The sequence below is a fragment of the Caloenas nicobarica genome, chromosome 13 (assembly GCF_036013445.1).
Source record: "Caloenas nicobarica isolate bCalNic1 chromosome 13, bCalNic1.hap1, whole genome shotgun sequence".
NCBI lineage: Eukaryota > Metazoa > Chordata > Aves > Columbiformes > Columbidae > Caloenas > Caloenas nicobarica.
The window spans coordinates 4,768,573-4,780,296 of NC_088257.1; the positions used below are offsets into that span (position 1 = coordinate 4,768,573).

General features: G+C 38.9%; 1 protein-coding gene across 5 annotated transcripts in view; it reads left to right on the top strand.

Moving 5' to 3' along the window:
* EBF1 (EBF transcription factor 1) overlaps positions 1-11,157 on the top strand; it is a 275,393-nt gene extending 264,236 nt beyond the window's left edge. For all 5 annotated transcript variants that reach the window (XM_065643903.1, XM_065643904.1, XM_065643906.1 and 2 more), the window contains exons 14-16: positions 1,336-1,515; positions 5,161-5,355; positions 10,830-11,157. In XM_065643903.1, coding sequence (XP_065499975.1) covers positions 1,336-1,515; positions 5,161-5,355; positions 10,830-10,861 — 407 coding nt within the window. In that variant the 3' untranslated portion in view covers positions 10,862-11,157. The remainder of the gene's footprint in view (positions 1-1,335; positions 1,516-5,160; positions 5,356-10,829) is intronic.
* The last annotated feature ends 567 nt before the right edge of the window (positions 11,158-11,724 follow it).

Consider the following 11,724-nt stretch of genomic DNA (forward strand, 5'->3'; position numbering starts at 1 on the left):
ACTTCCGCATGTATCTAAATAGATTTCCTTCTGCTGAAAATAACACTTGTATTTGTGTTTAAATTCCACTAATTTTAAAAGGATTTCAATCGACTTGAGCATGTACTAAATGTTAAGTACTTGCTTAAATATTTTCCTGAACATGGATGGGCCCCATGTAGCATTTTTTTATAACACAAAAGTATCCCTTGAATATTTTTCCATTTGGTTTTGCTTTGGTTTTGCAAGAGACATACTATTGGCACCGATTTTTTTTTTTTCAGAGTTTGAGACTTTTCTAAATTATGAAACTAGCTAAAATTAGAAATAATTACAAGGGCATTTTCAGAGCTTAATTTTTAAAATAAAGTTGTTTTCACTTCATATAAAACCTATGTTGTTTTAGTTCCTACAGTTCAAAATAATAATAAAAAAAAAAAGTGAAGAAGATTTTTGTAAAAACCTTTTGCATTTCCCCCTCTCCTTTGCTCAGCTCTATTTTTTATCCAACTTAAAAATCCGCTTTAATGAGAAAGTATTAGAATGAGGCTGTTTACTAGAAAAGCAGACAAAATTATTCTACTTTACACTAAAAACATATGAATTATTTTTAGATTAAAATATTCTATGGATTCACTGTATGGTAGGAAGAAAAGCCGGCTTTTTTTTTTTCTGTTAGCAGTGAAGATGCATTTTGTATTTCTGTGCTTCTAGAAATATTCCTTTTTGGATACTTGGATATGAGTTTCACCAACGATCATTTCCAGAATTAAGTAGAGACTAAAATTTTAACTTGGTGCCAAATTCGATAGTCATTTTCTACCAAGATCATGATCAGACCAGGGCAAAAAGACTAAGGATATCCCACTACTTTGAGAAATATACCATACATTTTCTAAAGTGTGCAGTGAGCATCTGAGATGCAGTAGATGAGAGAGATGTCAGAATAGAGTTAACAAAAACTACATGCTTTTACATATCTTAGGTTGGCATGTACTCTTCGCTTTGAAAATGTAGGTCATGTTTACTCCATTTCCTACAAGCAGCTCTTCCAGAGTGAGTGTTCCTGTGATACCCAATGGTGATCTTTGCTCGAGGGCATGGGTTGCTTGCAGAGATGTGAAGGCTGTAGCCTCCCTCCTCCCTTTTTGTGCTCCCATCAGCAGCGACCCAGGCAGTGAGGGTCCACAATTTGGGTTACGTGGTGGTAGTGGTGGTCCTGGACCTCCCAATGCCCACCATGGCTAGACTATGCCACCGGCTTGGTAGCCCAGAGTTACTTGCTTGTCGCTGTTTGTGTAAGAAACTGTTCTTGGGATAATACCAATTTCTAAATGTGTTCCCTCCCCACAAAAGGTTTTACTCGCAACTCAAGCAGCGTGTCACCTCATGGCTACGTGCCAAGCACCACCCCTCAGCAGACAAATTATAACTCTGTCACAACAAGCATGAATGGCTATGGGAATGCTGGAATGTCAAATTTAGGCGGTTCTCCAACCTTCCTGAATGGATCTGCTGCCAATTCTCCCTATGCCAGTGAGTATTATATAGCTCTTCTGTGTTTTATGCATTTTCATTAGAAGGAGATGGTGAATTTTTTTGTGATACTTAATATTTAGTTTCTATTCTGAGCACTTGAAGCAAATCTTGGTCCTTTCTCTCCTCCTCAAGGTACTGATCTTCAAAGAACTTTGAAGACAGTGTTGCCAGCAATGCTATTCTCTGTTTTATTATTATTGTGTCTCATAGGAGCTTAAAAATAATGATATCTCTCATGATTTGGGCTGATAGTTTCATAACTTACCTTATACTCTGTAAATAAGAAATGCTCTCCTCAATGTTGCAGAAAGCAGGGGTGACATAAGTGACTTAAAGTCTGTTGCACTGGATCAAAAGTCAGTTGTCAGTACATGACTTTTTGTTGTATGGGATATGACAGGAGGCTGAGGGCCTTTGCTGCAGGAAAAATAGGTTTTTTCCAGCTGTAAGATATGAAGAGCAGAAAAGTTTGCTGTAATAAGACTGACATTTCCATAAGCTGCATGATGATATTTCCAAGACATCTGAGCAAATAATATGTTCATAACCTTTATAGAAATTATGAATTACTATTGGGCCTAATTTTGATTGCTTACACACCATTTGCTTTGGAAATAGGTATTATATTGACTTCACTGAGAGCTTAGTATTAGTAAATTGTGACAATGGCTCTTAGAGTTTGTGGTTTAGTGTCTGTAGAGTGAATGCCCCAAACATGTAAGTCACACAAATCATACACTGCATGGCATAAAGAGCTTATGATCTACAGTCCCAGTTATGGAAATATTTATGTGCAGGACTAACTTTCTGCATTTTGATATCACAGGTCTAGTAACCTGCTTAAATATAAATGCATTTCTACTGATAAAGGGCTATGAACCTCCTCTGCAGCCACTCACACAGCTCAGTAGTCCCTATTGACATGAGAAAATTAAATGAATAGGACCTGCCCAACTCCGCTGACATTACTCATGTAGCACAAAGGATTCCACTGACATCTTCAGAAAGCTGGTAGAAGAATCAGGCCAGAAGGTCTTGTCATATAAATAGGTTTATAGGCTGAGATCCTTGCACGGACAGGACAAACAGACTGCTGAACATACCAAGGTTTACGGAGAAAATCTTAAGTTTAGTGGTGTAAACAGCAGTAATGAATTATTTTGAATTGCATTGCTAGAATTCAGAATTTAAAAAAAGGGATAGTAACTCTGATTTTGAAAAATTGCCTCCAAGGCTTCTTAGCTGCTCCAAATTTAGAAGAAAATATTTACCCACATAACTAGTACTTATAAACTGGGGATTGCTAACCAGTTATTATTTTTCTACTCTAATAATAATGTAACAAGTAACGTTACGAAGTACCTTACTTATTAAGTTGAATTTACTGTCATAGAATCTGTGCACTCTGAATTCATAATATAACATGATTGATGAGACATCTCTTTTTGGAAGCAGATGCCAGTAATGCATTTAAAATACTCTAGCAGTGTATTATTTCATATTTATGAACGAAGTCCTCTTTAGAATAGTACTTCACTTCCCAGCCCTGGTTCTCTATTCTAGCTATATTTTGGGAGGTTTTCTTGGTATATCTGTCATTCTGCTAATGCCTAATCCATTGAATCAGAAAATGCTTCAATCATGACCTGAAAATTAAAAGGTGGCATTCTTAATTAAATCAATAAACTAATTGCTGTATAGTAGCAATTCAATTTAGGTGCTTTGATTGCTCTCCCTTAGCTAGTACTTCCAGACACAGAGTGACTTCAGACCAAGATTGTATCTGTCAGACTGTGAAACTTTGAACATTTAATTTCCATTAATTGATTTCCTCAGTGTTAACAAATATGATATCAGATTCTCAAATAAGAACTTAAATAGGGTGATTTTTATCTACATAAATGCAAATAAAATAATAATTCAAAGCCCAGATGATAGGCATTTCACCCTCTAATATGTAATTATTCATAGAACCCTCATGTATACAAGCAGTTTCTAAACAGAACGAAGAATGAAAGTGCGGGATCTTACCATTGGTCTGACAATGCTGTCTGAATATAAATGTAGTTGGCTTTATTTTCATGAGAACAAATTCACTTAAAACTCAATGATAAATACACGAACCAAAGATATTTATCCCACTATATAGTAAAATTATGTTTTAAGGATATATGATTTGAAAACCAAACCTCCTATATGGCAGATTTGCATTTTGGACAATCAGTTCAATCCCTCAAAAAAAAAAAGGTGAGCCTTATGTCTACACTTATTTAGAAAAATTAACGACTTTCATTTGATTCAGTCTTGTCATTAAAGCCAGATCTTCACTTGATGTAAACCAGAACGGCTTCATTGCTTAGCTGGTCCAGCTGAGATTCCAGTCGATGGCTCTGAATGAGAATGTTGTATTGACTGTATTCAGATGGTGGTCACAGATGCTCTGGGAGAATTATTTGTCTTGACCATTATTGCACAGACCTTCATTTTCAAAATTTTCCATCTCGGGTGAGCTACTAAATGCCAGTTCCATTCCTGTGCATAAATAAAATGGTCACATGAGAAATACGACTGTTTGTCATGTCACTGAGAATTCCTGGGAAGTCGTCACAGTAGAAACTGTCCCAAAGCTGATGGATACAGGGAAGCTGGAGACTGACTTGCTACTAGTAGTTGTAACACAGAAAGCATCAGTTGCCATTGTGAGAAAGGTTTAATGGTTTCTCCCATTGGGAGATAAAAACACAAACTCTGTCAGTCATCCACATTTTTTTTTTGTGTGTGCAACAGACGCTGAAAACACTAGTGCCAGGAGACCAAAGGAATAAAAATTGTCAGAGTGGCCATCTCGCTGGTTGCTTTGCTAGACAGCCTCCATGTATAGGTATATATATCTATGTGTGTGTGTACATAGAGAGAGAGAGAGATATATATACATTCACAGTTTTCAGAATAACTCTTTTTAAATCCTAGTTCTTGCAGGGGTTGATAGGGGAAAGAAACCCAAACCTTTTTGCTGACTTTTGACAAGCAGGTTGACTGGGCCACCACTGAGACCTCTCTACCTTCTGCAAGTTTCCCTGAAACCTCATAGGTCTTTCTGGAGCCATCTCACTACAAGAAAAGCACAGATTAAAATGCTGGTTTTGCAGGCCAGTTAAAAACCTCAAACCTTTCCAGGTTAAAAATTCTAGATCCAGATTTATACTTTAACCACTCTCCTTGTCCATCAGTTCTGTAACCCCTGAGTTACCTACACAGTCTGATTTCCCTCTTATCCACCTACATAAAAACATTACAAATTCGGACCAGGGCAGTGGCTAATGCCAGTCACTAGAAAAGTTTGAAACAGGTTGGCAAGACAGGGTTGTTGTAAGAATAAAGATTTGCAGTGACAGAGGATTAAGGGAGTGTTTAAGATCTCCAAGAATTACTGCTCCTCAACACGTGCAAAACAAAACATGTGGGTTACCTGTAGCGATTGATCACACTTTCTGAACAACCAGAAATCTAACTGCAATAAAGGCCTTGGCCACTTGAAATTAGACCCAGTGCATCCAAGAAGCAGAGTGGTCTTGTTTCTGCAGCCTGCTGTTTATCTAATACTAAGAAATGCCTTTCGGGGGGGTCTTCTTTTTCCTGTAGTTGTGCCATCAAGTCCGACAATGGCCTCCTCCACTAGCCTCCCCTCAAACTGTAGCAGTTCCTCTGGGATTTTCTCCTTCTCACCAGCCAACATGGTCTCAGCGGTGAAACAGAAGAGTGCTTTTGCGCCTGTCGTGAGACCGCAAACTTCTCCTCCTCCCACCTGCACCAGCACCAATGGCAATAGCCTGCAAGGTAGGTGAAACCAAGTCCGGAGCATAGATGGCTTCTCTCAAACCCATCAGTTCCCAGTGCCTTGCCAGGCTCCAAACCACACTGAGTTGTCAAAGGGGATAGAAGACAATGGGGGATCCCTGGTGGTCTCTGTCCTAAAGTAAAGAGTAACTGGACTCCACCACCAGCCCACCTAGTACTGTGCAGGTGTTTGGCAACCACCCTGTCTCTAACTCGACTAATACTGCTAAATTGAGAAGCTGTGTCTTTTAAAGCACAGACCTACTGTTATGATAAAAAACAAGTAATATTTCAGCTTACTAATACCATCCTTTTTCTTTCTTTCCTCTCTTATTCCCTGTTGTCGTCCTTTATCAGACCAGTCTTTTGTGGACTCTAGCAAGTACTCCACTGCAGGGTCTCTCCAGGGGCTGGCCTTCTCCTGAAGTACGTCACTCAATCTTCCCTTCCTTTTTTTCCTTTGTCATAGTACACTTGTGCAGAAATCCTACTGAGAGCAATAGAGCGTTACAGAGCTTGGCACACATCTTTGCCTTTCATAAATAGAAGACACATTACAAACTAACAGCAGCATTTTCCAGTTTAACTCATACCAGGGCAAACATTAGTTTCCACTGATTAATGTACTTCTGTGCCAATTAATTCCATAAATGGTGCAGGGCCTTTTTGAAAGCCTCTTCAACTGTTGGTATCAAGGGGCTGCTCCTTTTCTGCATCCCTTCCCCTCTCATTACAAAGTATTCCAGCATTAGCACCTAAATATGTTTCGAAGCGTCGAGGGAGTGACAGACAAAAGCTTGTCAAACTGAGGATGCTGCAAAGCCCAGCACTGCCCATTTCATTGTTTGGTTCAGCCTGTTTTACAACACTGTGCCTAAACCTTCCTGTGTAATTACCTCAGGACGCATTAGTGTGCCGAGAGAGTTGTTTTCATGCTCGCTTAAACCGAGGCGTTTCCATAAGCAGATGCACCCAGCTGCCTCCAACTGTGCCAGAGGTGGGAAAGACTTTGCAGTATGCGTTGTGCTTCCCCCAGACCTCAGGTCTGTTTTCCTTTCCACGTGCCTGTGCAAATTATCCAAAGAGCATCGAGCAGGGAAGAAAATCCATCATTTTTAAAGCCACGTTCAGAAGGAGATATGCAGGGTGGGGGGAGGATCGTTCCATAGACTCCACATGTCACTCTACAGCCTCTGGAAAGAGAAATGCCGGGCTTGCAGGCATAATGCTGATAGCACCATTAACAGCCAAAAAAATCTATATGCAGACAGAGTGGAAGGAATTCATTCATAAAAGCTGGGATCTATTGCAACTGGAGGAAAGCATTATCCTCTGTGCATTTTACAGTGGTGAATTCAGAGGAGGAATCATTGCAGGCACACAGAAATTGGGAAAATACTAGGAACTTATAAGCAGAACTTGTGTACCTTCGGTCAGGACTTTGTTATAAATGCAGTGTGTGTCAGGAATAAAACAAACAAAAAAATCAGATGAGCTTTAATGTTTAGCAGATTAATTTTTGTGCATTTAAAAAATTTAGCACTGCTGACATGCTACAAATTTTAAAGGCAACAGCTAAAAATGTTTCACCTCCAAATCAAAAAGTAGAAAAGGAGCTAAGAGTTGACTGCCAGAAGCTTTTGAACATGTTAACGTTAATGTTTTTTTTCTTCTCTTCACCTTGTCCCAACTTGATGTTGTGGGTGGAGAGAAAAAGCAAATAACAGGAAAAAGCTTTTTCAGGCACTGTTTTCCTTTGACAAGACATGGAATACCCAGATTCCACATACTCAGTTATGAAAAGCAATTATGGGATGAGCTGAGAGCACTGGACAAAACTGGGTTTTGCTGATTGCCACCTCATTATGTCACATCCAGATCTGCGGTGCCCAGAAACCACAGAGATCTGAGTGTCCCCCCTAATTTTTATTTAGCAATTCAGTTTTCATAGTAGGAATGAGACACCAAGAGATGGTTCATTTCTAGGTCATCTCTGAACTTCTTTGTGAGTTAAAGACAGCCTTTAGTCCCATGCCTCCTGACACCACCTGGGGCTTGTAATAATCACTCAGAAATGCACTGCCTGTTGTGCCTTATTGCTTAAATAAACAACCATGTATGAGGAGGCTGGCTTATCTCTCTTGGGCTTCTGGATACATCAGAAAGCAATCAAGCTTTCCTTATGTAGCTTAGATATCAGCAGAACTCACTAAAACAACAGCTAGGCTTATCTGTTGTTCCTTTTGCCATGCAATTTTGTAAAACTCAAAATACATTATTTCTGTAATTTGCTAGCAGCAAATACAAATTAGTATATGATAGATGAAATAATGCCCACTGGTGAGAGTTTTTCTACTCCATGCCCTCCCTTTCTGGAGGTGGTGTGGTCTCATACCTGCACTGTTACGCACTGGTATCTCTTTTCAGGATCAATAACATGCTACAGCTGAGAGAATTTGCATGAGTAGATGTAGCACTTAAGGAATAAAAATAGAAAGATACAAATGAAGACTTGGAAAGAACGGAAATATCAAAGCTTTTAGGCAGAAAAGATATCATTTTGCCATTTGCCTTGTAATTTAATTCAGAATTTCAGAGCTCTTCAAAAACAAAAATGCTTTGAAAAAATGAGTGAAGATCTGCATCTGTACCAATTGTTTCCAATGGCAAAAGGTGCGTGGCTGATATGTAACTACAGGGAAATGTCTAAGGGAGCAGTTGCAATGATGTCACCTTTATTTGGGCTCTTACCCGGGGCAGACAGCTATGCTGTCCCAAGAGAGAGACAATTCTTGGCCATTTCTTGTTGAAATTTATTTGGTTTTGATGAATCTTTTAGCTCAAGGCTTTTTTTTTTTTCTTGGAATAATATTTTGACATTTTTCTGAAGTGTAGGTATTTTTTCTAAAGTAAAACAATATCTCGTTTTAAAGTTTCACTAAATTTAGAATCTAGAAAGGACAAAAAAAGGTTGAAGTGGTATGCACAGAGGATGAATTATCCATCTGACTCTGCTCAGTTGCACTCATCACATATAGGAAGGCTCTCCCCATCTGCTCAACTCCTTGCTTATCTGAGCAGTAACGAAGGGAGCACTGTTGTCACTATTGCTTTTCCTTGCACTGTAACATGCGGCACTGACATCCAAGCACTGCAGTTCCACCCCTATATTCTGCTAAACACCTGCCATCTAGAAATCTCCAAGTGCTTTACTATTAGCGATAGAAATTGTTATCCTCAGATAAGAAACAGAAACAAATCAAACCACTTGACGTAAGATAATGAGCTAGAAGGAGAACTGGGACAAAAAATCTGTGTCTCGGGTCTTTGCCCTCATGAATCTTTCACATATTCAGATGGGGAAAATTACACTCTCGCCCTTAGCTGTAGGTGAACAGCAGAATTAGTCAGGCTGACTGTATCCATTGCTGTCAATACGTACTTTACCGATGCTATAGAGGTCCATGATTCAGGGTCCATATCCTGGCCCGCATGGAAGGATCCCAAGAGCAGAATAGGGAGAAACCACAACAGTGAGAGTGTTGCTTGGCTTGGGTTTGCTTCTTTTTCAGTCTCATGTATGAAAAAGACAGCCCAATTGTGAGGATTCAGAACTTGTTATTTGAGACGCTGCTGAAATAAAACGCTTAGAGAATTTTTTTTTAAACAAAGCTGCTGTTGTTTCACCCAGTGTTGATTAAATTGGCAAGGATTCTTAAAAAAAGGCAGCATTGGATTCATCCTATGATTTGAGATAAAGGAGACAGCATAGCTTATAAGAAAATGCATCCTCACATTATCTCCAGGATGGAGCCAAAAAAGCCCATGACAGGGAATACGTCAGCAAGGAACATCTAAGACAAAGTGGTGTCCTCTATGCTAGTCACTTAAGTGCCTTGCTGTAGGCCTAAGCAACTTAACTCACCTCCCTATCCCTTTTATCATTGTTCCCAGCTCCTTAAAGAGCCCTCATGGAGAATGGAAACAATCAGTACAGTGATTCCACATAGAAACATTGCTGAATTCCAAATGCCAAGAATTTAAGTGCTGCCGTATAGTTGCAACATGTCACCTCTGAGGATGGTCTGTTGCAAACATGTGGATGTGTTTTGCATTCTCGCCTTCTCCTCTCATTTTATTTCATTTAATCTGTGCAGTTTACTCGAGCTGTTCTCCCCTTGTTGATTAGACTTGTAATTCTTGCACATATGGTGGTGTTTGTGGAGAAAATATTTCCCTCCTCTCCCCCTCCAACCCTGAATCTGTGAGTCTTTTACTTTGGCTCTGTCCTTATCAAATAATTGCAGCTGTAATTAAAGCACAATGAATCAGCACCAGTCGCAGGTTTGAGTTCTTCCTTAAGAAATTACATGTCCAGATGTCTGTGATGGCAGGCAGCTCTAGCATTTAAATAATGTGTCCATGAAGTGCCGCCAACCTGAAGGCGAATCTGTTCTCTACCTTTTTCGCAAGTAACCATACAACTGGTATTTTAAAGATGCATTGCTGTTATAGTTTTCATCATAAACTTGCATGACTACCTCCTGTAATGTTGTGCTTGCTCACTTGGGCATTTGTTACATCTGATATGCCTGGTAAACAGCAGGAGACCAAGCTGGAGGTCACATTAGGTGGAAGACTCTACCTGTTGACTTGTAACGAATGTCTCCTCTTTAAGAGAGGTGGTGGTTTCATGGAAAATGAGGTTGGGGAAGCATAATAAATACTGATGATTCAGCTTTCAAAATCCTAAATTAACATTAACATATGACTCACTCAATATAGTTGGTGATGTCTGCTACGAGTGTAATAAAACCATGAGAAGCCAGTCTGCTAAACCACCAGTTAGCGATATATTTCAACTTGAAAATTGGATTTGAGAGTTTAAGTCCTTTTCTGAGCACCTGGAAATGCATACATAAGTCTCAGGGCTGAACACTGAACTTGTAAGAGAAAACTGGCATAGGAGAATGAACCACTGTGAGTGCCTAATGCAATGAACACCCTACCAGATCTGTAATATTGGGGACCTACGGGATCCCAGCCAGTTGCTCATATGTGGAGCAACTATCTGCTTTACTTTTAAAAAAGTAATAGGATGCGTAGCAACAGGTGGGTCAGGTTTAAGCCTCCTGAGCATTCTGAGATTTTGAAACTAAAATCAGAGAATGAAGTTGGGGTCTGATTCTGATATCAGGGAAGCGCACTATTTCTGCAAGAAAACCACTAATTTCAGCAATCACTTATAATTTAAACCACTTTCTGATCAGAATGAGACTTCCCATGATTAATGTGTACATAGTTGTCTCTACTGGATGATACTTAAATATAAATTTAATTCACAGTACAGCTGAAGCTCAGTACATTGACAGTAAATGCTTAAAAGCTCTGAGGATTTGGAAAGTTGCTTGATAATGCACTAAAGTAACTTTTCCCCCCTCTCTCTCTCCCCTCCTCCCCTTTCCTTCTGACAGCTATATCTGGCATGATTGTTCCCCCCATGTGAAAGAATTGCCTTGAAGAATTTTATTAATGAAGAAGTTGAATTCTGCTTCAGAGAGAATCTGATACAAGTCCCAGAGTGGAACTTTTTACTCAGGCCTTTTTAAAAATAAAAATAAAAGAAATAAAGAAGAATCTTACAATAACTGCGGATTTTTAAATAAAACAGAAATCGCCATCCTTGCAAATACTGAAATTAACAACCTACAATTGCAAGGTGTTGATTCAAGTTGTCCATCCCAAATACCTGGGAGAAATATTTATTGTATGTTGGTTAAAAAAATCCACTTTTTTTTTTTTTTTTTTTTTTTTTAGGGGGGGTGGGGCCTTGCTTTTTTTTCCTTTTTTTTTTTTTTAATTGGTTTTCGTCTTTTTTTTTTTTTTTTTAAAGGCTTGATTTAACTCAACACCATTTGTCTTTTATAAATCATACAATTACACAAGGGACACTAGAGATGGAACTCCACATTTTTAATTTATGATTTTTTTTTTTTTAAAGCCGTGTAAAGAAAAATGAAGAGGTGTCATTTACATACAAGTCTGTATGGGACAGAATAGAAGTGCCAGTTAGTTTTTCGTAGAAGAATTATGGCCATTTAATTAAGGGTCAGCTCATACAGGTTGCTTATCCAGTGGTTACTAGCTAATATGATGCATTTTTAATGTTCTAATTAAATAGATACCACTCCCTAGAAAGATGGTATTTTTGGATGACGAGGGTGGGTTGAGGGGTGGGATTAGCAACTTCTCTTTAATATCAGGCTAAATAATTCTGTAAATAATGCAACAACAACAAAAAAATTGGTGAAAGAAAAGGTAAGGATGCAAATAACACATTTCCTTTTGAACTGAAAATCCAGTGCCTCT